General features: G+C 39.6%; 1 protein-coding gene across 1 annotated transcript; it reads left to right on the top strand.

Moving 5' to 3' along the window:
* Positions 1-2: 2 nt before the first annotated feature.
* Positions 3-26,099, top strand: FAM120C (family with sequence similarity 120 member C). The gene is given in 17 exon segments (XM_070935140.1): positions 3-273; positions 275-766; positions 6,085-6,331; positions 7,596-7,678; positions 10,647-10,775; positions 11,118-11,220; positions 12,384-12,469; positions 13,931-14,247; positions 14,849-15,134; positions 15,256-15,427; positions 18,454-18,703; positions 19,545-19,659; positions 21,278-21,487; positions 22,648-22,849; positions 23,248-23,386; positions 24,154-24,211; positions 24,714-26,099. Coding segments are annotated over 17 exon segments (3,276 nt in total). The 5' UTR covers positions 3-168; the 3' UTR covers positions 24,996-26,099.
* The last annotated feature ends 1,901 nt before the right edge of the window (positions 26,100-28,000 follow it).

Genomic DNA, 28,000 nt, shown 5'->3' with positions numbered 1-28,000 from the left:
AACATGGCGGTTGCATCCATTCCTGAGATCTGGGAACTGTAAGAAGCGAAGCCCCAGGAGCTGGAGCAGCTTGGACTGTGCCAGGTCCTGGTTTCGGGGTGCCAGCCCCTCAGCCTTCCCTGCCTGCCCCAGTGGAAGTGGGCCGTATCCCCGCCGCGGTGCACAGCCATGGGGGTGCAAGGCTTCCAAGAGTTCGTGGAAAAGCGTTGCCCAGGGGCAGTGGTGCCCGTGGACCTCCTGAAACTGGCACGGGCTGTAGGGGGCCGTGGAGGCGGGGGGCCCTGCCTACTGTACCACCTTCCACCCACCAGCTGGCTATCCCCATCCTGCCGGGGCTGCGCCGGGGCTGGCACCCATGGTTGGTGGCTACCCACACTCCCAGCATGCAGGGGGGTTGGCACCCCCAGCGCCATGCCCAGCTCGGCTTCTGGTGGATGCTGACTCTGCTTTGCAGCGTCTGTACGGTGGCTACCAGACAGACTGGGTGTGTGGGGGCCAGTGGAATGCCATGGTGGGTTACCTGGCTGCCCTTTCACAGGCTTGCCTCTACCAAGGTGGCCTGGAGTTAGCTGTCATCTTCAATGGAGGGCTTGGAAAGGAGAGGCTGCCTGAGTGGGCCAGGAAAGCCCAGGCTGAGAGACAGACAGCTCAGCTAATTGCAGGGCATGTGGGTAACAAAGGTACCCCGCCACCCCGAGCCTGGTTTCTTCCACCTGCCTGCTTGGGGCATTGTGTACGTCTGGCCATGATTCGATTCCGGGTGAAGGTAAGGTTCTATGGTAATCTTGAATACTTCTATTGTATCCCTATAGGATTCTTTTTCTTCTGTCGTGACCATCTGTTTTGGATCTTGCATCTCTGTGTTACTGTATTGCTCCAATGAGATGTAATTTTATCCATATTTCCAGTCAAGTATTGTTTCTTTGCAACCGCATAATTTGCAAGCTTCATTCCGTTTCAAATTTCTTTTGTTGCTTTCCCTGACCGGCATTTCTAAAGCATTCCTACTAATTTTAATTTCCTTCCTTAAATAAAATTATTTTGTAATTAAAAAATGGTGTTTGAAATAGAAGTAGAAAAATAAAAAAGGCACAAAAAGACACAATAAAAATACACATCACGTACTTTAAATTCTTTCAAAAAACAACAGAAAAAAAATATAAGGTAGACTTACAATAACTTTATTGTCACTTTAAAAGTACACTAATTGGCATACATTAAAATGAAATTAAGTCTAATGTTGCAATAAACAAATATAATTCTGTATACAATCATCTAATGTAAATACACACAAACCTATAGTTATATTCATTTCTAATACATTTATATAGCTATGGTGCTTTTTTAACTTACTGTAGTTTTGTACAAATGAATCCCATATTTCCACTAAATTTATCCATACAAATTTTATATTTTATATGCAATCTGTTCACAGCAGCAGGTGTAATTAAATCTTCATTCCTTATTTATGTTGCTGAAATCTCTGATGTCTGATTTTCAGTTGTCCTTCAGGCTATTTTCCAGTTCTGAATCAAGGTGCATATAAGAAATAAATATTGCATCCCTCTGAATGTGATCCATCCCCTTTCAAGTTCAGAGTTTAGCCTTCTAAAAGAATCTGTATAGTTTGATTTTGCTATCTTGTCCCATACAACACGTTTTTTTATCATTTCATCCTTTTGCCACTCTTAAATAATATGCTTTTGAGGGTGAAGGTTGCTTCTCCGAGCTTGTGGGTTCATTTCTAAATGTTTCGTTACCAGGCCTAGATAACATCTTCAACAGAGTTTAGGAGATGTCAGTGTCAGTTTTCTTCTGCTTATAAGGGCTTCAGGTGTGGGTGTGTCAAGTGAGGTTCTTGTGATGGGTCTAATAATATGTTTCAAGCCACTCGTGAGCAGCTGTTTATCAAATTTATATCATTACTTTCTGAGTCACATGTTTAGATTATAAACCTGCCATAGTGTGTCTTTTCTCCATGACATGCTAATTCAAAAAACTGCCCCTTAATTTTTAAGATGTAAGATTATTCTTTCCTTCAGAATGAGTGTTAATGTTTTTGAAGCTGCAGTGATTGGTATTCATTTTGCATTCATTTGAAAGAAACATATGTATTAATTCAAAGCTGTGCAGAGCAGCCCTCAACATAAGAATCTTCTGTGTAATAATATATACATATGTCACTTTTTGGGCAAAAATAATGACAAGACTGCATCATATATTTAAATATATCCTGAACAATTAGGGGCTTAAGAAAAGCAAAATATCTTAGTTTATATCATTGTGTAATTTTGTAATTTTTCCTTCCAACTGAACTAAAATGGTTCTTTTTATTTTCTTAGTCAGAAAATCTTGAAATATTCATGTTTTGAATAAGAATGGTATATAATTATAAAATCCAGTAAGATTCCATTGTGGGGAAAAATATGTTCTGCAGTAACTGGTAATCATGAGGATTAATATGCACACTTTTTGACTTAACACAACTCTGCTGTAAAATAATTGTTATATTATACAGCTTCATCAGTATGGGGAATTTATTTATACCTCTTCTTTAGCAAATTTATATTCTGCCCACTTCTGAATTATTCTGATCAGCTTACTATACAAACATTTAAAAAAACAGGACAAGTTTTTTTTAACTCCTTTAAGAGGTTGTATTAAAAGAATAGGTTTTAAATCCACTTCTGAAGTATAATTGGGAGGGGCTTAACTTCAGCAGTTTTATTCCCCACCATGCAAACATATGTTTTTCCTGTTGATGTCGGATATATATTAATGGTGGGACTTGAAAAAGATTTGCTTATAAAAGCCTGTCAGTATAAAAAGTACTGTAGCCAATCCTGTCAGAAACATAAACCAATGCTTTATGAGGCTTTGTATGTCAGACAGCTTTTGGATTATCATAATTTCCTCTTCTCCCTCCTCCTCCTTTCCTGCAACATGGGATATAACAGCAACATACTAAAGAAAAAGAAAGAATTACAAATTGCCTTATACCCTAGGCCTAGTATAATTTTAATGTGCATGTACATGCTGACTGGAATTCTCATCTTTAGTAAATTGGGAAGAGTCACCAACATGCTCTGGAATAGTCTATTGTTTCTGGTAAACTGCACAAGAATAAGAGACTTGATTGAAGGGAGAGCTGAGATGCTATTATCCAAAGTGTGCTGTAGGGAAAAAAAGAGGAAATAGAATAGAAAGTTAGCATCAAGTGGGGGGGGGGATAGGTATGAGCTGGCCTAGGGAATCTGGTGGAGCATAAGCACAGTATGAGAGGGAGCTGGCTAATCCTTGCCCCTCAGCCACAACTCAGTTGATGAGCATAAGCAGGTGAGGCTCCTGCTTCTGCTTTTCAACACCTCAATAATGTTAGAAGATGACAAAATATATCATTGGAGAACAGGTGTATCATAGAAGACAAGACGTTAGTTAAATCTTGAAAATTCCAGATTTTTTTCTTTCTCTCGCATATACTCACCTTAAAATGTAGATGCAAAGCAAGTAAAGACAAGCCTAAAGTCACTGTATATCCAACATTTAGGCCTTATATGCTCTTATATGTTATCAGGCCTTTCTAAGGGCTGATCCAGCAAGTTTTTTCACATTTAAAGAATACCAGTGCTGCAGAATCACATGCCCATGGGGAGTTGGAGTTTCACTGTCTTCACAAATTAAATCCAGACACACTGTAAATCCTATCATTTATGTACGACAGATACTGTTGACTTATATTCTCAGTGAATACGTCATCCTAATTAGTTTCTGTCAGTTATCTATAACCTACTTGAGGCCAAGTGTGAATTTGCAAGCAAAGGCCTGGAAATTAGCTATTGTTGAAGAAGCATTAGAAACAACTGACCTGAAATATAAGGAACTTAGATATAAGTTACTTACAATATAATCAGTTGTTTGCATGTATGTGTTTACAGTGTCACTTTGAGCATCTTTAGAAAAGCATTTTAAAATATTGGGTATAATCTGGTTAATTGAATCACTTTTTACTGAAATGTGTACTTGAGTTTTTGAAATCAGGAAGAAATAAGTATATTCAACTTGAATATCTCATTTCTAGTGAATTGGTGAAGGGAATGAACTGATTTGTTTTAGATTTTGATAATGGTAGTTATAGCATATTTAACAGGTTAAGGAGTTTATGTTTCTCTTTTTCTAGAGTACCAGTTCTACATGTACAAATAATTTCTTGGTTTGTGTTAATAGTAACCTCCATATGATATAGATTTGGTACAGGTAGTCCTCAATTTACAACCACATTAGAGCCCAACTTTTCTATTGCCAAACAAGACGGTTAAGTGAATTTTGCTCTATTTTACTTAACAACCACAGTTGTTAAGGCAGTCATTGCAGTTATTAATTTAGTAACACATTTGTTAAATGAATTTTGCTTCCCCATTGACTTTGGTTGTCAGAGGGTTGGAAAAGGTGATCCCATGACTCTGGGACACAGCAACCATCAGAAATAGATGCCAGTTGCCAAGCATCCAAATTTTGGTCACGTGATCATGGGGATGCTGCAGTGGTCATAAATATGAAAAATGGCTATAAGTCACATTTTTCAGTACCTCTGTAATTTCAAACAGTCACTAAACAATTGGTTGTAAGCTGAGGACTACCTCTACTAGAAAGAATGGACTTTCAAAGCACATTGTTATACTGTACCATGGTGTCTACTGTTCAAACTAGGGGATGTGGAAAAGGAATTAAGAAAAATTAAAATACCCATTAGGTATTAAGTGACTCTGAAGTAATTCTTTTTACTCAGATTTCTGTATTTAGAGATGTGTAAGAAGAATGAAGGAAATTGAGTTTTTACAAATTTGTCTTTACATGTGTATTTATTTATTTGAAATTTTGTCTGTAAGGAATCCTAAACTAGGTATTGTAGTTCAGATTCAAAATCTGTAATTACAAGTCTTTCATTGTATTTGCATATTACATCTTAATTGTTTATCTTTAGTTTAAGACCTGTTTTGTTTCCAATGCTGTGAGGTGGGTAGACAGTGAGAAAAGTACTTAAAAAGGAGCTGGAAGTACTTTTGTACTCACTTTGTGAATACAAAGTGCTAGAAAACTCTTTCTAGCACTTTGAAATTTAGATACCTGCTAGACTAGTCACTGAGATGCTATACTATTGAAAACCTTTGGAAGAAATGTCCCCTCTGGTTCCTCTTTTCAAGAACTTTTTTTTAAGTTCTTGAAAAAAAAACTTGTGTTCTTTGAGCTGAAGCATAGCCTTATTCTGTAATATTTAACTTTATTAAGGCCATAAAGACTTTAAGATCCACAGTCTTTTGCTCTTTTGTAGTTTCATTCTTAGGATTCTCATTAAATTCTGATACGCTACCTTTTTTCAGCTAGGACTATAATTTGGCTGTAACAGATCTTACAACCAAAGTATATAAATAATCACAATTTCCTATTAATTCCCCTTGATTTATAGGAACATCTATTTTATTTCTGTTTGGTTTTTTTTTTTTTTTAATTTCTTTTCATACAGTGCCTAGGTTTTTTCCCCTTATTCCCTCTCTTATCCACAGGGAAAAACATGTGAAAGAAAATATCTAATTCTATAATTGTCTAATATGATCTTGGCTTCTAAAATGGAGTGAAATCTTGGCTATTTTTTTGAAACTCAGAGGAATTTCATTTAATGGAGACATATTGCTCAATATCATAACATTAAGTAGTCTCACACTCTTTGACTTTTTATTCTGATTCAGAAACTCCCTCTCTTTTCTCCTATCATTTCAATTCATCTGTTTTTAGTACTATGTCTGGTCTGAATTAACATGAGACTATACAGAACCCCACTTCAGCCACGGTTTGCAAAGTAGCACACAACTGAAATATTTCCATGACCCCCAGTATTTTGCTGTAAAGGCCTTTGGGGGTGTTCCCATGCCATGTTCCACATCTTCCATCTTCTGAAGAGTGGTGGGAAGCAGGAAAAGAAGATAAAACAAATGAACAAATTATCTCAAAGCAAGTACTTTATTACAAGTTAAGGCAAAGAAATTTGCCCTTGTAATTTACTCATCCTTGTCCTTTTACTCCTTTCAGGTGTTCCAGAGCCTGGAGGATCATCATCAGGAAGTAGTGTCTTTCTTTCGGGAGAATGGTTTTCATGGACTAATTGCCCATGACTCGGAATATGCTCTCTGCAACATCCCCTCCTACTATAGTTCCCATGCCCTGAAGCTGAGCTGGAATGGCAAAAACCTCACCACTAACCAATTCCTCATGCAAGAGGTGGCCAAGCAGCTGGGTCTCAAGCTGAGCAGTTTTCCTATATTTGCTGCCTTGCTGGGTAAATTGAAACTGGTTAACCTTACATAGATCATGTTAGATCATAGTCTGTGGTAACCATGGCTTATAAAAGCTACAGTGACTTGAAAGATGCAGCTTTTCAGTGTGCATTGTGCTTTTTTATTTTTATTTTTTTCTTCCTTAATGTATGTGAAAGAGCATAACTTTTTTTCCCCACATTGTCAGATGAAAAAAATAGGTTGCAGTTGGCTTGGAATACTCTCAAGAGCAAAAGGATGTCCCATTTGCAAAATCCCTGTCTTAACTCCAATCTTTTTACTGGAGTAGGTGCATCTCTACCCTACCCTTCATGATCTTTATATAGTATACATTAAATTCTTGTTTTTTAAAATGTTTAGAATCATAAATATAGCCTCCCACCGGCCAGTACGCTCCCACAGAGAGGGATTCCTCAGGGTGCTGTCAGGTAGGCAGTGTCGGCTGGCGACCCCCAGGGGGAGAGCTTTCTCTGTGGCAGCACCTGCCCTCTGGAACGATTTGCCCCCGGAGATATGGAGGATATCAGATCTCCGGGCTTTTCACCGTGCCCTAAAATCTTTTTTCTTCCATCAAGCAGGGCTGGAGTGAAACACACACACACACACACACACACACACACACACGTTTTTGAGATATTAGATTTTTTAATTGCTTAATGGGTTTTAGTTGTAAGGTTCTTAATGTTTGGCCAAAGGGTATAATTTTTTTAAATTTTTAAATTTTGTATTGGGTGTTTTTTACTTGGCTGTGCACCGCCCTGAGTCCACTAGGAGAAGGACGGTATACAAATTTAAATAAAATAAAAAATAAATAAATAAATTAATTAATTACAAGGATTTTTTTAAAAAATAAAACAGATTGGGAGGGTTACATATGTCTAGAGACTAGGAGAAATTGCTGCTATCTGGAAAACAGAATATGGTCTGAAACATCTCAAATTGAGCCGCATTTTATGGAGACCAATTAACTAGCCTGAAGCAAATAAGAGCTTCAGCTTCAATCAAAACAACATAATTCAATTACTTTGCTGTACTCAAGTTTAGTATTAGAGTGCAGATTTTCTGTTTGCAGAGTTTCAGATTTGGGATTCTCACTATAGTGTGTTCAGTTCAAGATCTTTCTCCTCTTTTGCAAAACATAATTTGCTAAATCTTAACTTTAAATTCGATAACACTTCCTGCTTATTTCCATTTTGGGTAAAGGGGTGGGGGCTTGAATTCCATTCTTGTTGCTGATTGTATATTACTGTGCCTTTCCCCCCTCAGGGAACCACATTCTTCCAGATGAGGACTTGGCTGCCTTCCATTGGAGTCTTCTTGGTCCGGACCACCCACTCGCTTCACTTAAGGTGACACATGCCCCTCCTTGTCCTCTTCTGAAGGGCAGCAAGGCAGGAATTGAAAGAACTGCAGAGTTATTACCCAAAGAACTAGTCGAGTGTTGTCTGGATTCTAAGCTGTCTCTGGAGTTTAGAAATGACATCTTAATGGGAGGAGTGAGAAAAAGCACCCCTAAATTTTGCAGACAGTTCTGAGAAACAATTGCCCTCTTATATTGTGTTTACCTGAAGAAAGCTATGGGTTTTCCCCAAATAATGTAACTTTGAATTGGAAGGATCACTTTAAATCCAACAAGAGATGATAATGGAGCCAGATACATTTTTTTAACCTATGTGAAATGTGTAAATGAAGTGTCACAATTGTCAATTCTGAAAAGAAATGGAAGGATTCATCTAATACTTAAAAAAAGGATTTAGGAAGAAATAGAGCTAAAATAGACTAGATTTAAGAAGTAGAATCAGTTGGGCACATTATTTCATAGTGTTTGTCTAACAGGACTGGAAAACCAGAAGACTTTTGTTGCTTTTTCTCTGTATTATAGTTTTGTGTAGCTCTACAGCTTTGGCTGGGAAACAGCTGAAACCACAGATAGAGCAGGAATAAACAGGTCACATTTCTGGCATGGATTATTGCAGTCTTCTCAACCTGATGCTCCTTAGTGTGACCTATGCTGAAAACAAGTAGAGTTATACAGGTAGTCCTTGATTTACAACAGTTCATTTAATGGCCATTCAAAGTTACGACGACACTGTAAAAAGTGATTTATGGCCACTTTTCACACTTACAACCATTGCAGCATCCCCTTGGCGATGGGATCAAAATTTGGATGCTTAGCAACTGGTTTGTATTTATGATGGTTGCAGTGTCCCGGGGTCCTGCAATCAGCTTTTCTGAGCTGCTGACAAGCAAAGTCAATGGGGAATCCAGATTCACTCAACAACTATGTTACTAATTTAACAAGTGCAATGATTCACTGAACAGCTGTGGCAAGAGAGGTCATAAAATGGGGCACTTAACAAATGTTTCACTTAGCAACATAGATTTTGGGCTCAATTCTGGTCGTAAGTCGAGGACTACCTGTAGTTAATATTACAAGGGAAGTTGCAAAAGATGGAGTCACTGAATTGTTCATGGTGTCTAAGCTCCTCCAGTTTATACAGGTAGTCCTCGACTTACAGCCACAATTGGGACCAGAATTTCCATTTCTTAAAAAAAGTGGTTGTTGTGAGTCGCACATGATTTTATGATCTTTTTTACCAGGGTTGTTAAATCACTACAGTTCTTAAGCAAATGACATGGTTGTTAAGCAAATCCAGCTTCCATTTACTTTGCTTGTCAGAAGCTAGTGGGAAGGTCGCAAATAGCGGTCATGTGATCCCAGAATGCTACCACCATCGTAAATACTGCTGGTTGCAAAGTGCCCAAATTTTGATCACATGACTGAGGGGATGTTTTGACAGTCATAACTGCAAGGACCAGCTGTAGGTCACTTTTTTCAGCATTATTGTAACTTGAAAGAGTCACTAAATGAATGGTTGTAGGTTAAGGACTACCTACATTGGTCACTGAGAATGAATTTAAAAAACAGCCAATTCATGTCTGAGGCTACAAGCAGCCTAATATACCCCTGAGTGACTGTTAACTGCAGTATCTTTCCTCATTTAAAAATACTGTAGCTATCGCCATTTTCTACTGTGAAGATTTGATTATAATGGTACAGTATAAATATACGGAGGATTTAAAGCAATTTAAAGAATCACGATAAAATCAAATACATGGCTGACATTTGGTCAAAAGTTTGATTTGACAGGAAGGCATTAGCCAGATTATTTTGGTTAGAAATGAAAGGGTTCTTGGCAGCTTTTGGTTTGAAAAGAGGAAGCTGTCATTGAGAAGACCTGTTCTGCAACCCTAAAAATGTTACGTGGGCATTGGGAGAAGGCATTTTATTATGTTTTTACAGTTTCTAAATCAACATTTTAACACTTCATTAATAAGCAAGATTACTGTATCACATTGAGAGAGTACTCTTCTGGAACATTACACATTTACATAAATGCCTTGATACCCTGAAGTGAAATCCTGACTCCTATGAGGAGTATTGTGGTCTACCAGCAGCCTGCGGAGCTGGCAGCAGAATCAGACAGTGAAGAGGCTGGGGAGGAACATGGGCCAGTCCTGGAGGTTGGGGAAGGCTCAGACGAGGGCTCTGCATCGGAGGCAGAGATGGGGCCAGGGTCATTTGGGAGTTATGTGCGGACTCCGGACATCAGAGAGGCAGAGGAACAGGAGAAGCCTGTTCCTAGTGCGCGCATGCGCAGAGCTGACAGAAGGCAAGAACAATTAAAACAAAAGGGACGACTCGGGAGTAAGGCTTGGAGATGATTGGACCTTCCCATAAGACATAAAGGAAGAGCAAAGGCACATGGGCCTTTGCAGGAAGCAACGTTGTGGATGGTGTCGGTTTGTACTTTGAAGCTCCATTTTTGACTCTGTGTTTCCATGTGGCCTTGCCAAGATAATTGCCAATTAGGTCTTTGGCAGCATGTCAAAGAAGATAAAGAGTGTTTACCAGCCTTATCCAAAGGACTGTGGCAGACTTCTGTTGGACTATTTATAAACTCTTGGTGATTCAGCATGTGCTGTGAATAAAAGGAATTCACAGCTGTTAAAATAAAAAAAAGGGGTTTTGGGACTAATTGTGTGTTTTTTACTATATCAGGAAGCGTAGATCAGAACAAGGAGTTGAGCTGAGGTTCCATAAGTCAGCAGACATAAGGAATCCATAGAGAAAGTCTATGATACTAATATTTCCTGATCATTGACTGATGAGGCGGGAGAATTTTCCTATTCTGTTCTTCACACTAATTATACTAATGATAGTTGTTCAGGTCTTTAGACCATAGAGTTGTTACTGTGCTGCCTTTTGTCTTCACTGAAACTTTTGTCTAGGTGCATGCTTCTTGTTGGTTCTAGGTGCGTGCCCACCAGTTGGTCCTCCCACCCTGTGATGTGGTCATCAAGGCTGTATCTGAATATGTCGGTGCCATCAAAAGTCCCTCTGGCCTGGATGTAATAGGGAGAGATGTCTTCAAACACTCCCAGGTGAGATGGGAATCATGGAGATGGGTCTAGACTAGTATCAGGCTTAATATTTATATAGTATGAAAGTTACAAAGAGAAAGAGAGAAAATAGAAGCCAATGTGATGCCAGATAACTAGTGTTTTTACTTTTTATAGAATCTAATGAGTTTCTAGTTTCCTCAGGCTCTTTCCTTCTGCTCTATAATTAATATAAATCTTATTTTGTGATTTCATTAGGAATAGAGACGGTAGCGTACAGTATATAGCTAACTATAGTAGGATTTCCATGCTGAATCCTAGGCTGTTGTTGCTGCACACTTTTTTTCCTGCCATTTCCATCGTTTCTTTCTCATTCCTCCCCAGTCCAGGACTGAAGATAAAATAGAACGCTTCAAGAAAGCAGTAGAATATTATTCAGTGGCCATGAAAGCACCTCCTACACCAGCCGGCCAGTCCCCGTATGTTCGTGAGTATCCAGGCGACGCTGGTCAACTTCACCTCTCTCTCAAGCGTGTTTTCTCCCGCTGGCCAAGAAGGTGAGGCCCTGCCTGATACCTTACAGCATCTTCTGCTGGGAGAGGTCAGGTCTGGATTTAACTCTGAAATTACCTTCTCTTGGCCCGAAGAGAGCTTTCGTGCCTTTTAATAACTACATGGCTGGAAGAGGTTTGGGATGCTTTCTTCAAAATAATGCCATAACAAGTTGGAAGTTCTATTTGTTCTTTGTCTCATGGTTTACTTAAAGGCACAAAAGCACCTTTCCAAGCCAGATGCTGGTAATCTTACTGGGCCTCTCCTGGATCTTGCATTCAGAGATCATAGTACACTATTCTTAATAGTTGTCCTTACTGTCCATTATTATGTGTTTAATTTTACAATGCAAAAATATTGTACACAAAAGATATTTAAGCAATTAAAATATAATTAGCCCAAATGCCCCTTGATCCAGTATTCTTTATAATGACCCCAGTATCTTAAAGAATTTGGTTATCTATTAAAAATCAACAAGAGGTTTGGTGATTAACCACTAGTTTATGCTTCCTTAGATATTTATTGTTGGATTCAGTGACTGGAAATTGGCTGGATCCATATTGTTGCCATTGTATCCGGCTTCTGTCCTGTTTCTGACACCATCCTTTGCTAAGAAACTTGGTCAAGTGTGTGAGAGCCATTCTCCTAAAACAGTTCCCAAATAATGTTCTAATCCTGTACTTCCAAGCTCCTCAAGGATTTTTTTCAGAGTTAAATGGTAATGGTGGACAAACCATCCTTCAGTCTAATTTCAGTTTCGTGTGGAACAGCCAGTAGAATTGCATCCTGCTGTTACTCTTTGTGACTTCAGGACATCCTCTACTCTATCGCAAGAATCTGAAGCTCAGGCTTTTATGGGTAAAGTTGCCCAAGTATAAAAAGTTGTCCATGGATACCAACTCTAAAAAACAGAAAATGGAAAAAGGCAAGACTGATTATGCTTCAGACAATGAAGATATGACTTCCCATGCATAACTTCTGTCTGAAGTGTTTTTTTTTATCTACACACTGTTGGCAGAAGTCTCCACTCAGGGTATCCTAATAGTAATGTTGGGCTATTTTTTTTAAGTATAACAAGGATCCAATTCTTTGTTTCAGTCCCAGCATTTGGACCTAACCATTTCGGAGGGGCACCACCTCTGAATCGCAATCCAATGGTATCACTTCCTTCTGGGAAGGCTATGGTAAGTGCTCAGAACTGCTTTAGGCAGATATTAAATTTAGTGTGAGATTTCCTTTACTGCATCCATCTAGAATAGTAATGTTCACTGGGTTAGAGAAAGCCGTTGGTCCTTGCAGGCTCAAGCTACAACAGGGAGATGTAATATATACTACACAAATTGAGATATCTGAACTTGGCCTGCATCCTTATGTGGGAAAAATCATTTCTGAATGCTCTTTTTCTTTATATAAGGCCCACTGCATAGAAGATATTAACGCATCAAGGAGAAGCTTAGGTTAAACTGTTCCCTCTAGTTTATGTCATATAAGCTACAAATATGAAGAATCATTCAGAAAATTGCATCCCCCTTGCAGTTGGGTCTGAAGAGAGATTTAAAATGCTACTAGGTCAATTTTACTCATTCATGGGGCACAAGCATATAATTCAGCTAAGGAGAATTGAATTATCTGAATGTAGTGAGCAAATTAGTAAATTATTGTGCATCTATAGATAACTTCTTTTGCTACCATTTTCCAAAGAGTCCCCTGTGCCAGTCCAGCCATACCATGGCTGTGCATGTGGCATTGGTGTATAATAAACATATGATATTTGAAACATGTGACTGGAATTTCAGGTTTTTCCTTTCCTTGGGGAGGGGGTACATTTTCTGTCTGTTTCTGGTATGAGGTAAGCATTTAAATATTTGTAAATGTTCTCAGGAGTAAAATGTAATAGGATCTCTATTACAGAATAATTTCAGAATCACAGATAGTATTCAGTTAATGACCACTCATTCAGTGATTTCAAAATTACGATAGTGCTGAATGAATGGTGGTTACAGCCAGTCTTCGAACTGCTGGTCATCCCAGCTGCCCTCCCCACCCCATTGTCATGTGACTGCGAATCTGGATACTTGACAACCAACTTGCACTTATGATTGTAGTGTCATGCAGTCATGTGATTGCAATTAGTGATTTTCCCTGCCAACTTCCTTCAAGCAAATGGAAAAGCTGGATGGGATATTTGCATAATGCTCTAATAAGTGTCCCCCCCCCTCCCACCTGCATACTCTCCTCTACTGGTTTTGAATTGTTGTTGATAAATGATGCAGTCACATGAGATCACACTTTACAATCACATCACTTAGCAATAGAAATTCTAGTCCCAATTGCCATTGTAACCCAAAGACTATCTGTATATTAGAGGCTTTTTTGTCTTGATTTAGATCATTGAGTCCACTAGTCCAGTACTTAAGTATTATGGTTCACAGCAGTTCTGCAAGACTTCAGACAGATATTTTCTCTTGTTTGCTCATTGTTCCTGTTTTAATTACAAATGCCAGAGAATTAATCCAAAACCTTCTGAGTGCTAAGGGTCTTTGCTTATTTTCTCTGCTACTGGGCTATCACTCCTCCCTAGGTTTGAATAAGTAGTTTTGATTGCAGCCATTCCTTTTCCCCTTTCTCTTTGCTCCCATCTCTAGTTTGCACCCCAAATGGGGCCAAAGATGCAGTACCAGCCACCTGCTCCACATGGTGGCATTGCTGCCTCTTCATCTTTCCTTCCGGGTCCTGGTTCCAGTTTTCTCTTCTCACCTCATGGCTTGGCGGACGCAATGCCCTTCCATGAAGATCCTGCCTTGAAGGCTGGTCACTTCAACAACTGGCCTGTATCATATGATAATTGTCCTGCCAAGTTTCCTAACCATCACCTGGGTTCCAAACCTTCCCCGTCATCTGGGCCTGGATCTTCACCCTCTTCTTCTTCTGATGGAGAAGAGCACAATGGAGCCAATTCCAAGTGAGTGTAACTCATTGGAGTCTTGTGACTTTCTTAGCAAACTCTGGGGTTATGGCAGGGGTGAAATGCTACTGGTTCAGGCCGGTTCACCTGAACCGGTAGTAAAAAAATGCTACTGGTTTGCCAAACCGATTGTAAAAAAAAAAAGTTCCGAAGACCAGTTGAGTGACACGCGATCGTTGGAACTTTTTTTTTTTACTTTCTTAAAGCATTTTTACTACCGGTTCCAGAGAACCGGTAGTAAAAAAATGCTTTAAAAAAGTTTTTTAAAAGGTTCCCAAGCTTGTGCGCCACAGCTGATCCTCCCCCCCGACTGTTCTACTTACCTTCCCAAGCCTCCTTTTGGTGCACACTGTGCATGCGCACGCCCTTGGCGCAGCAAGGAAACCGGTAACAAACTGTTTCAGATTTCACCCCTGGGTGACAGTGATAGTTTATGGGGGAAAGTGGGGAGAATTAGCCAAATCTCAGACATTCTATCCTTGTTCTGGGAAAGGAGAGACTTCTGAATAGTTGTACCGTCACACAATTGGGAGAAACAAGACTCCTGGATTTTAATCCCATTCTAGGATGACAGTATTTCTTTTCTTTCTCCATCCAGTCATGTTTCTGAAACTGTGTCTCGCAAGTCTGGCTGGGAGGATCCTGCGGGTGAAAAGATAATGAATCAAGGCTGGGGACAATCACCTGGGAACACTGGCAACTCAGAAAGGACCTTGAGTGGACCTGAGGCCCACATCCCTTCATTGCTCTCCATGGCAACCCGAAACCACATGGACATAACCACCCCGCCTTTGCCTCCTATTGCTCCAGAAGTACTTCGAGTGGCTGAACACAGGCATCGGCGGGGGCTTATGTACCCTTTCATCTACCACGTCCTTACCAAGGTGAGGCGGGCGGTGAGCCTTCGCGGGTCTATTAATTGGTTTTCTTGCAGGAGACCTAGGTGGTTTTGAGAACAGTCGGATGGTTGAGAATCAGTGATCCAGGATTTTCATTTCATTCCAGGGTGAGATCAAAATCCCTGTGTGCATTGAAGATGAATGTAACACTGAACTGCCGCCAGCAGTTGTCCTTTTTCGGGCCTCACGGCAGTATGTATACGGTGTCCTCTTCAGTGTGGCTGAGACACAACGGCGGATGGAACGCCTGGCTGTGCGCAAGCGCATTCCCGTGGAAAGTAGGTAACTTCTCCACACTTTTGTACGTGTGTGTACTTTCCAAGTTCTCAGTTAGGGCTAAATCATAGTAAGGTCACTTAGCCACAGTTTATTAAGTAAGACATAGGGGCTGCATTCTTGTTTACCGCTTATGAAGCCAAATGAAGTAAACCTCACATGCTTTAGTATGATTAGTAAACTGGATCACTGTTTCTAGAGCTTGGTGTTAAAAATATGGGAGACAAGATTCCCAGAACCTACGTTAGGTAGTTCAGAAGGATGTACCCTGTCATGGTGGGATTTGCTCGGGTAATAAGACTACAGGTAGAGATCCTGTTCCTACTCCCCTTTTCTCAAGGCAGCTGAGAACTGGGAGTCAGTTGAGTGTCTAGTGCTGCCTGCATGGGGGGTGGGGTAAGTCTGCTGTGTTTCTAAATGGGATGATGGAGTTTGTGGGATGTAATGTAGCCTCGTCCCTATGCGTTTTCATTTTTTCAGACAGATTGCCATATGCATATGTGTAAATGGAGTATCTGCATCTCAATTAGTGTTGTTGTGTTGTTGGGCTTTCCAGTTACCAAATGGAAGTGCTATGTTGCTTTGTTGACTTTTCAAAGCATATTCTGAAGGCAAAACTTCCTAATTCAGTAGTTTTTCTATAACCTATATCAGTGCAGTAAGAGTTCTGAAGCTAATTGTCAGAGAGAGAGTGAGTCTTGTATGCTTTTATGGATTAAAGGTTGAGATAAATCTGTTGCTATTGCGTCTTTGCTAGACCTTCTGAGATGCTTTCACCAGGCAAGTCGCAAAGTATGCTTGCTGTTGGCTGTTGTTTGCTATGGGGGTATTTAAAAGTCATTTTTAATAAGTTGGGTACTTTAATAGAATCAGAATGGATTGCCTTTGTGGTTCTAGGACAGAAAACAAGGGGACTAGTGACTTTTTAAAAATGTCCATTGTTTTTTACGGCCAAACATTTTGAGGGATTTTTTTGCCAGAAAAAAGACAGAAAAACAGACTACTTGAAACATCATAACAAAACTTTTTAAGTGGGCTTTGTTTTAAGTTCACAACAGAAAGAGCTTTTGTTTGTTTTGTGCACATCCATATTCTCTGGGCCAGGTATTATTAACCTGCCTTCTCTTCAGTTGTTTCATCATGAATGGCTCAGGGACCAGGTTCTGCCTTCTCCTGTATATTTTGGTAGTACCATGGTTGATCTTCACATTTATTCATGTTTTGCTTTCTTAGCCAATTTATTTAGTCCTGAACATGAATCTCATCTTATTTTGTCTGCTTCTATCTACTTTCTTCTGATTTGCACCCCCCAGGCAGGGACTAATGCCAAGCCAGCTTTTTTCTGCAACTTGTTCATAATTGTATAGGCATCACTTTGTGATGATCTGTAATCCTACCACATAGCTGTGGAATTCATGCCCTGGCAGTCTTCTCCCTTTTATAGAGCCATTTACTCCAATTGTGATTACTTTGTTATATGGCATAAATCAACTGTATATCCTTATATAAAGGCATACTTCATAATATTTATATAGTGAGGAAAATGTTTTTTCCTCCCTCTTCTCCACCATACAGCATTTTATAATTACCTTGTTCAACTCCAACAGGTGTGTTTTAATTACCCTCCCATATTTTAGTGTTACCTTATGGCTTCCAATCCCTTAGTACCATTTGCAGCTAAATGACATATGTTGAACTCTCCCCATTCAGTAGTCCCTGATACTTTGCTTTCCGTGTTTGATGCTGGATAATTTTAGTCTAATTATGATATCTTTCTTGACTTGCAATAATGGAATTGAATGCACTGTTTCATGGGGACCATTTTGGTGCAACTTGAAAGACTGGTGCTAGGATTTCTGTTTGATGCCATGGCTATTAACTTTTGGGTTTCATTGTGCTTCCATTTTATAGGGTTTCCTGCTTGAGCAGGGGGGTTGGTCTAGAAGACCTCCAAGGTCCCTTCCAACTCTATTATTCTGTTATTCAAACATAACACATTGGATGAGATGATCTTATGTTTGGGGAATCCAGTTCCATCAAAATGCAACAGTTTGGCTGCTTATTTCCATCTAAACCTAAGAAGGTTGTACACATTCTAATTTAGTATCTGATATTACTTCAAGTCAATTGAGAGATGAATAAATAGGGATTTCCCCTTGCTTCAGATGTTCAGCTTGAATGTTACTCCCGTATTCAGCCCTGAAATGGGATGTCTTGCTTTTTTTGGCAGCCAAAAGCATTTTTGCACAGCAGAGGCTAATATGGTAGCACAAATCTACAAGTGGCAAAATCAGCAGTAGTGGTAATGATGATGTCTAAAATGGCTCACAAATGGGATTTTGCAAAACATTTCATTTCAAGAAATGCCAGAACTTTACATTTTTCCTCTAGTTCATGTCAACCTGGCATTATGGGGATAGAAGAAATCTAGAGGGGTTAGTATATTAATATGTATATTTAAGCATCTGTTGTGATATATGTTGCTTTTAAGATAGTTTTAGTCTAAACTATCTGGTTCTATGTTTTAATTGTTTTTATGGTTTTTGCTTCTATATGCTGACCAAAGTTCTTTGGATTTGGGCAGCTATAACAAATATGAATAAATTATAAGCAAAATTAAATTTAAAGTAAGAACAGTGTGTAAATCATGGTGTTATGGATATTTTAATTCAGGTAACATCTCAGATTGCCCTGGAATTGCCAGATCAGCATAGTCTGTGAGAAAAATAGGATGTTCCAGTATTCCCCATAGAGTCCTGACCCTTGAAGCATACATACTTTTCAGCAACCTACTCCTTGGCATACTGGATCAGAATTGATATAATGCAAAGAAAAGCTATATGCTCTACTGCGTTAAAATGTACAATCGAATCTTGGCACTGTTTCACATTTTGAGCTTGAAATATATTTTTGCTGTAAGTGTACATTCATTAAAATACACCTGGTCTAAAATATCTGAGTGTTGTTTCTCCTTATTATATGAACTGGGAAAGTCATTTATTCTAATCAGATATTCATCCCTACATAGCGCATCCTGTTATCGTCAAGGAATGGTCAGCGTACAAAGGGAAATCACCCCAGACTCCAGAGTTGGTTTCAGCTCTTGCTTTTCGGGAGTGGACCTGTCCCAACCTCAAGAAGCTCTGGTTGGGCAAAGCAGTGGAAGACAAGAACCGGCGTATGAGAGCATTTCTGGCTTGTATGAAATCAGACACCCCTGGCATGCTCAACCCTGCCAATGTACCAACACACCTACTGCTCATGTGTTGTGTATTACGGTGAGTGGAGCATATCTGAAGAGAAAAGTCAAAAGAGTGGCAAGTAACATTGTGTGCTAGGGTTGGCACCAATGGGATATGGCTATGAAGAAGAGCTGTGAGAGATCTGTACTATTGAAAAATCCAGGAATTGGTTGTGAATTGGAGTTAGTAGGTAAGAATGAGATGACAATATCTGAAAATATAAAGGAGTAGGCATTATGCAGTGTTCCAGATGTTGAACTAGCAGTGGAAGAATCCATGTTCTAGTCCCTCCTGAGTCACAGAAATTTAATGGGTGACTTTAAGTGAGTCACAGTGTCTTAACCCAACCCATCTCATAGGCCTTTTGTTGTGGGGTAAAATGGAAGGAGGAAGTGCTATGTATACCATCATGAACAAATATTGAGATATAAATCTATTAGATAAATTTATTTGGGTAAATGAAAGCTTATTGTTATATTTATGTTAGTGATCTTCTGCTGTATGTTACTTGAAGATAAAACTATCAAAGCTTACAAGTCAATCTAGAATCATTTCCTGATTTTAAGCATGGTGACAAATAATATCCACACCATTTGCTGAGGTGCACATTTGGGATATTTGTTCTGCAAATGATCACTATTGAAGTATGAAACTTCATTTAGTTCTTTAGCTTTACTGCTCATAACTTTTGCTAAGTGAATCTGTCTACTCATGCTTCTTTTGTCAAATTACAAATTCTAGATTTCAACATTTTAAAAAAACCAATTATAATTTTCTCCAAGGACCAGCAGTATCCAAAAGTAAAAAAGCATTTTAAATTTTGATTCTTGTTTAATAATGTATTTTGTACTTTTATTTGAATTATTCTTTTTTCAAGATACATGATACAGTGGCCTGGAGGCCGGATCCTCCACAGACATGAATTGGATGCTTTCTTGGCCCAGGCTGTGTCTGCTCAGCTATATGAACCAGATCAGCTTCAAGAATTGAAGGTTGGTGTTATTTATCACTCCTGTATTAGTCCTCGTAGTGGGAATAGGAAAGAAGAGAGAAGATGAGGTTAGAGCTAGGGGGCCGAGAATAGAAGAGTGCCCAAGTCTTGTTCTTGCTAATGAAAGGTAAATTCCTCTTACATTTTCACAGGCATAGAATTAGCTGTTTGTTCATGCATCCCTGCATCCCTTTCTTCCATTACTCAACACTCCCAGGTTCTACCCTATTCAAACTTCATCTTACTAATTCAGTTGGTCTGATAAAGAGCAGGTAAATTTGCACAAATGGGTGCTCATACAGTGAAATGCTTGTCTGTAAAGAACAGTTCCTTGCACATAGAGAACTAAGATGTGGGGGACAAGGGAGAGGTTGTACTAGGATGCACTAGATCTCCTATATTGCAGGGTACCTTTTTTTTGTCATAGAACTGAAATATACATCTGCATACATGATATTGGAATGCTTACATTTGAAGCCTGGTTGCTTAAAGGAGACTTAGAGAGCTGTAGTAAGGGCAGTATTTTGAGACGTTACAGGACACATGCTGTTAACATTTTTAGTAGAAGTAAAAACGTTCCTCAACCCCTTCTTTCTTTGACTGTCACCAATCCTGCTTTCCTTAAAAGTTCTGTTTGAAGGTCAGTACTATGCCATTGGTCCTGGAAAAAAGCCTACTCCTTAATTCTAAGATAAAGGTTGTAAGGGACCTTGAAACTGGAAGATCCCTTGTACATATTCTAAACAGGTATATTAGATCACTTTCTCTCTCAAAATGGGGCATGGCCTCATTAGAGGTGGGTAGAAAGAGGAGTTAGACCAGTTTTAAAGAAGACCAGAAGTACTAAGATGAAAGTGTTTCCAAAGTACATGTTCGTGCAGAGGAACTAAATGGCCCCGGGTGTTGTCTGGGAGATGCTGAAAGGGTGGGAATATTGAACAAAGGTGACCTCTGCCTTAGAAGGCTTTTTCTTGAAGTAAATGCTGTTTTCTTCCCCCTCTTGCCTGAACATTCCCTGGAGGTAAAATATGCTTCACACCAGTAGACCTTATGATTTGAGCAAGTGAGCAGTGTAACCCATAGCCACTGTGGTGTGTTGTAGTTTGTCTTCCGTATGACATAAATACTTAATGTCTCTGGGATGGATGTCGGCCATTATAGACAAACCTTATGTGAAATAAATGCTCAATTGGAAGTTTATACTTTATGTAGCCATAACAATAGCACTTAGACTTATATACCACTTTATAGTGCTTTACAGCCCTCTCTAAGTGGTTTACAGAGTCAGCATATTGCCCACAACAATCTCTGTCTTCATTTTACTGAGCTTGGAAGGATGGAAGGCTGAGTCAACCTTGAGCCTGATGAGATTTGAACTGCCAAATTGCAGGCAGCTGGCAGTCAGCAGAAGTACTGCACTCTAATCCCTGCGCCACTGTGGCTCAATATGATTATAGGGAACAGAGGAATGGGTTGTTGCTGCCTCTAATACTGCTGTCTTTAATACGCAAATAGTAGTATTACTGTATCCTGCCTTATAAAGTCACTTAAGCTGGATCGTGGTCATAAAGGCCAGAAGACAGAGGAGAAGGAGTAAAGGGATGTTGCTTTCCTTGCAGATTGAGAAACTGGATCCCCGAGGAGTTCAGTTGGCTGCTCTGTTTATGAGTGGAGTGGACACGGCCCTTTTTGCCAATGATGCTTGCGGGCAGCCTGTGCCCTGGGAGCATTGCTGCCCATGGATCTACTTTGATGGGAAACTCTTTCAAAGCAAACTGATTAAAGCTGCACGAGAGAAGGCACCTCTGATAGACCTCTGCGATGGCCAGGTAAGCATCCTGTAGTAAGCAGTTGCTTCTGCTTCTGACTTACAAAATTGTGGCAGCAATTGTTTCTGGTTTTCATTCGTAGGTTTTCTGATGTGCAAGAGAGGGTCCCAATGCTGCCTATATATTGTTCTCTCTTAGAAATCAACAGCGAAGCCATTTGAGCAAAGATAGAGATGTTGCTCTCAAATTACTTTATAAAATGATTTAAAACAAAAAACAAAAAACCAGCTTTACAAATTGCTGATATTCCAGATAACTTTGTCTTTCAGTTTTGTCTCCTTCATCAATAGCTGAATGTGCGCTTTGTGTTTATTAGACAGCAGGAAAAGTGCAGTGCTATCATTCTCCTTGGCTTACTGCCCTAAAGAAGCCTAGGAGCAAATTGATAGCCCAGCTATCTGACTTATCTTGTGCTTTAGAGAGTGTATTGCATAGGATGATCGAACTAACCCGTGGCCAGCAGAGAAGGCCTGCTGAGGATCCTGTCAGTCAAGGAACTCCGACTGACAAGATCCAGAAGAAGAGCCTTCTCTGCAGTAGCACCAGCCCTCTGGAACTTCCTATCCCCTGGGGTGTAAGAGCCTGAAGAACTGGCTCTGCTGATTGGCCTGGGGAGGAGTCCCAATTGGGGGGGGGGTGTTTCATCACAGGAGGTGGTTACTAGACTAACTTGCTGACCCCACCTCCCCCTCCTGTGCTTCCTGCTTTCCCTCCGTCCATCTTTTTCATTTCATATTCTCCACTTTCATTTATTGTTTCATTCCTTTACTGTTGTTGTTTTTACATTTTTATCATCTTTTTTTCTTTTATTGTTGTAGGCTGCCCAGAGCAGCTCCAAGGCAAGATGGGCGGCAAATAAATTTAATAAATAAATAAAGTGAATCGTGTTCAGCTCTTGTTGATTTCAGTGAGAGAGTCGTGGCATCTGATATTATCTGGATATATCCTCCTTTATCCCAATTACTGTCAATTTATGCTATGATTTTTGTTGTTGGCACTTGGCCCAAATTGTGCCAAAGGAACGTGCCTTAGATTTCTCATCAGTTGCGCTTCCTTGACCTTGGGGGATATTAGATAAAGACTGAAAGAATATGGAGATCTCCCCAGAATTCTACTGGATACCTATTCTGTGTGTTCTGTTTCTATTTGGTCTTGGTCAGACCGAGCAGGTTTCTAAAGTAGAGAAGATGAGGCAGAGTATTCTGGAAGGCATCAACCTCAATCGCCAGGCTCCTCCACCTCTTCTCCCACCTCCACCCTTTGTGCCCTCTATGGCAGCACCTTTTTATCCAGTGCCTCTTTACCCTCGCACTATTGGATCAATGCCACAAGCAGCCCCTGGGAGGACTAGAGGCTTCACAGGTAAGTGAACGAGGTTCAGATGCTTCTACTAGACCCTTAATTCATATTTATGTGATTCCTATATTTTGAGTGTAGAGCCAAAGTTCTAAACAACGAACTTAATAGTACCAATATAAGAGTCTTCATTAGTACAGTGTCATTTTGGCATGGAATTCTTGGGAATATTAAATGCTAATTCTCTTGTGACTTCCAGCTCATAGTTGTATTTTTAATACTGAAAGGATGCAACCTAATGTACAGTTAACCAACAAAAGCACTTGTGCACATGCTTTCCTCCTCCCCTGTCTCTTCCAACAAAAAATTTGATTTATGGACCCTAGATCTGTGGATAAAGCTAATCCCATGTCCCCCTGTCCTTTCTTACCTTTTTTCTTACTGACTATGCCTTTCCTCTCCAGGACTCCATCCAATCCCACCACAAGGAGGCAAATTGGAAATTGCTGGGATGGTGGTGGGGCAGTGGGCTGGGAGCAAACCTTCTCGGGGACAGGGCTCCTTTGGCATGCAGGTGGTATCAGTTGGAGGCCCAGGGAAAGGGTAAGTAGCACTAGAGGATGGCCTTGATTAGTTGCTGCCAGATTCTCCCTTCGTTCCTTATAACCTGTAGAAATGCTAGGGCATCTTAACCGCAGGCTACAAGCGCTTGCTTGGATATTTTGCTCTGGGATTATTATTACTTCAACAGAGCTAAAAGGAGAAAGAATGAAGATGGAAAAGGCAAACAGAAAATTAAAGCATTATTTCTTAAAGATACATTTTTCTTATAGTGACCAGATTTGATGGAAACAGTTCAAGGTAGGCTAAATGGCAATTTCAACCTTCAGCTGACTCTGTTTCCCATCTGATGGATGATAACTAATGGAAAGGAAAAAACCAAAAGAAATAAATACAGCTGTTCATGTTTAATATTTGTATGTAATGTCAGTCTTTTGAAACTGACAAATACATCCATGCACATAAAGGACCATGATCTTTACAAACTTTTATCCGTGTCTCAATTGCTTCCTGAAAATTGTTTAATGTGAAAAGCATCTTTATCTGACCACAATTCATATATATCCTGAGTGAAAGGCTCTTTAGAAGTCGCTATGTTTTTTAGCACAGGAAATGTATTTATTTATTGTGAAGAGATTAAATTATCCTAAATACTGTTGGATGTTTTAATTATTTTGATCTTGTTCATAAAATGCTAAGAGTCCCTAAGTGATAAAACAGTGTACATCAAATAAATAAATAAACAAACAAATGATCTCTTCTACCTGTGAACTTGAACTTTCAGCTTTTTTTCTTTTCCTATTCTGCAGCCGTGGCCGTGATTGCTCTGGAAAAATCCCCAAAGTAAACAAGAAAGTAAACAAGCAAGTATGTCTCCCTAAGGATTGTGGAAATTCATTTTATTATGAATTTTATTGTAAAGAGTTTTCCTCTTTTGCTGATTGATCCATACTGAGTTCTGTCCATCTCATCCACTATGCAGTAGACCCTTAAAGAAGGAATGATCTTTGAAAATATACAAATGCATACAACAAAGATCAGCTGCACTGCGATTGCTGGCACCAGGGCAATCAGGATTCCGTAAGAAGAGTCTCTTCAGAACTCTGATGTTAAGACGTAACAAATATAATCAGCCAAAATAATGCAAGATTGCAAATCTCTTGAAATATATACAGTATATACTGTATTTTGTAAGCTGCCTGAAACTATTCAGAAATGGATGGCATACTGATTTGCAATGTAAAAAACAAAAACTAATGACATTTGGAGATTTCAGCTCCTCTTCCAGCTGTGTTTTTAATCTTTTATGGCAGGCTTTGAGTCTTCTGCTTCCTTATCTTTTCCTAAAGTTATCCTTTGTGTTCAACAGAGCTTGACCGACGGAACTGCAAAGACGCCCGAGTTCGGCAGCAATGGCGGCAGCAGCTGCAGCCGACCCCAGTCCCAGTTTAATGGGGATGGAGGCCCCCCCTCCAGAGCCAACGAAGATCCCACTGTTGGAGCATGCCCTTCAGCCGCATCACCTTGTGCCTTAGCAAGAGACACTGACTCATGCAATAACAAAAGCCCCTTTTTCGGGACGCTGGGTGGGGACTCTGAACGATGCCCGGAGAACAAGCTTCCCTTCCCAGTTCTGCAGAAAGAGGAGTGAATAGATGCCGCTGTGGATCCAATTGGCTGGCAAATGGAGGGTGGGGTGAGGTGGGATGACAAGGTTTTGACCTGCCAAGGATAGGATTCAGCCCTTCAACACATTGGCTAGAATGTAAATGCAATCAAGTGCTGCAATGGAATTATTAGCTAGGCAGGGCAGGACCGGAAGATTGCTGTTTTGATAGCTCACATTACAACATTGGGCTAATTAATCAAATTGCTCCACTACAGCAGATATTATAATATTGTGAGGTCAAGCAGCCTGCTGGGATTCTTGCCCCTGCTTTGGAGAATAACATCAGCTTTTTTGCATTCCACCCCTCAAATTTGCCACTGTGCCAATCGGATCCATAAAGGCGGCAATTTTTTAAGTTTATTTGAATTTATTTTTGTTTTTTAATTTTATAGGGGGAAGACTTTTTAGGGGGCAAGAATTATGAATTCTGGATTTTGGGAAGGGGGATATTTTTAAAGGAAGAAAAAGCCAGGAAGGTTTTACTTTAAAATGGGGCAGATTTTTCCTGCCTGCCTTGTTTAATTTCTTGCCAACTCCCCCACCATTAGGCCAAATAGCAGTATTGCTTTGAGGGATGGTGATGTTGGTATGAATTAAGGGGTGTGTATGAGAGACAATGATTTTTAAGAAAGAAAGAGTAGTACCACCACTGCAAATTATACACAAGAGGCATATAGCAGTTGGCGTGTGCTTTTTATTATATATGAAAGAGAGAGAGATTGATTATATTTATATATAACATGAATAGAGCTATATATAAATATGAATGCTACAAACCCGGAAGGGGTAAAAATGTTCCCGGGAGACAACTTGCGTTCCAAAGCGCTACGTGTTTAATGAATTAAAGGCCTGCTTCGCCAGTTGCCAGCAATTGGGTCCTATCCTCAGGTTGCGGCAGTCGATGAGGCAGGCCTCCTGATACCAGACAGAACACTTCTTATCCTTTAAACAGACAAGCACTTACTGTTACAATTCCAGGACTGTGAGCAAATGGCTGAAGATAGCTGGGGCTGTAAAGATGTGGGGTGGATAGCCATCCAAATGGGGAAGTCATGGGTGAGGCTGCAGAGATACCAATCCTACCCAGAAACGGGGGGGTGGGGGTGGGATTCTAGCTCTTGTTGTCATTAAAAGGGTGACATTGGATGTGTGTGTGTGGGTTGATTGCAGTTGCTCAGCTGGTGATTCTTTATTCTCTTCCAAGGGAATCCTACAAGTTCAGTACACGATCTGGAATCTAGGATGAATCGGGCCTTTTAGAAATCACCCTGCCCACTCCCAGGCTTCGCACAATCTGCTATCAATTCTTATGCTGATGATAATGAGAAAAATTTTCAAAGACTTTCTGAAAACAGTTGGTCGAGATTTTCAGTAGTGTAGCTAAACTCCATTATATACACAAGTTTCTCTCCTATTACCCTATCCTTTTGGGTTGTCTAATTTGAATTACACCTATCCTTGCAGATGATCTTGTAGAATCCGAAAGCCTTGAATTTTGGAAATTTGGTAAATCCATTAGAAATGTGTACTGAGGCAGATTTCAAATGCAGAATGTTTATATAGAGCAGGCAGTTCAAAGTTTTTTAAAAAATCAATTTGGGTTAGGAAATAGAACAGGCTGAACATTCTGTTGGAAAGAATTTTTAAACCAGTTTTCCAGCTGCAAACATACATGCACTTCTGCAGTGCATGTTTCTTTCTAGTTTCTTACAACTTCTATAGCACGTACCTCAGATGACTTGAGTAATCTAAAACGTGTTTTGATTTTTAATTTGTCTTTTGCTATCAGTATCCAGTAGGATGAATGTTTCCCTTTCTGCTTCCTTCAGCAGAGGGGCACATGATTAAACCCACTGCCTGGAACAATGGTTGGTTCCACTTCAAACCAAAATCAGAAAAGTATTCTTAATAGTGCAGAGTAATTATATGAAATTAATTGCCACAAGATAAATGTTGGTAGCTACGACTATAGACCCTTTAGTGAGAGATTCCATATATTATTGGGCAACAAGTCATAACTAAATTGAATTTATATATTCATAAGAAATATTTTCTTAAATTTCAATTACTGCAGAAGAAAAATAGGATTGTGTTAAAAAGTGAGGGAGGGTATTATCCAGATTTTAACAAATGTATTTGCCTTACTTTCTGCAAATGTATAAAAGGGTAGTTAAAATGGGTTTAAAACCTGAAACAGGGCAGGGTATCTTATTTCTACTGCTGGCTCCATTCTCTTGAGTTAGTTATTCACCTACCAGTAGGAAGCCCTGATCTTCCTCCTCCCAGTTTAGCTGCCAGATCACTCTCATCAAAAGATTTAAACTGTTTGTTTCAGACAAGTTTTGGAATCGATCTATAACCAGTTGGCTATTTTTTCTCTGCAGCTGTTGACTCAAACTCATTGAGATGGGAAATTTCTTATATTGCTCTAAGAGCAGGACCTTTGGAAATGATCCATGGTTGCCAGAAGGGAGGTAGCACCTGAAAAAGATTAATCCCTTATAGGCAAGAACTTGATAACAGCCAAAGGAAAGAGTTGCTTTCACCTTTGGGAAAGTAGCTAGAGCAGCCTAAAGGGTGGGAGAGCATTTTTGTTTGAAAACTATCATAGTTATAGCTGGGTAATATGGGAAGTAGACTCTATTTTAGAAAACAAAGAGCTGCTATTTAAAGTAGTTTGTGATACAAAGTTTGAGTATTAAGAAAACTTGATTTTTAAAAAGTATTTCTGGTAGGTAAATTTTGGAAAAATCAGATTTTTTTAAATAGTCAAAGCAGCATGCTTTTCAGCTGCAAAAACTAGTAATTCTGATTGGGTTGACATTCTAAACGTTGAAAAGAGAAAGTTTTTGTTCTGCTGGATAAATTGTGAAGAACTGGCAAATTGATGTCTTTCGTGTTCTGAAGTACTTGCTCAAGAGTTAACAAAGAGAATCTTCTTGTTTAAAGATAGCAGTACTACTGAGAATCATACATTTGGAGAGCGT

The sequence above is a fragment of the Pituophis catenifer genome, unplaced genomic scaffold (genome assembly GCF_029215685.1).
Source record: "Pituophis catenifer annectens isolate HBS135680 unplaced genomic scaffold, rPitCat1.0.hap2 SCAF_2, whole genome shotgun sequence".
NCBI classification, from domain to species: Eukaryota; Metazoa; Chordata; class Lepidosauria; order Squamata; family Colubridae; genus Pituophis; species Pituophis catenifer.
Note: the sequence above shows the minus strand (reverse complement) of the source record. Positions and strands in the feature narration are given on the sequence as shown.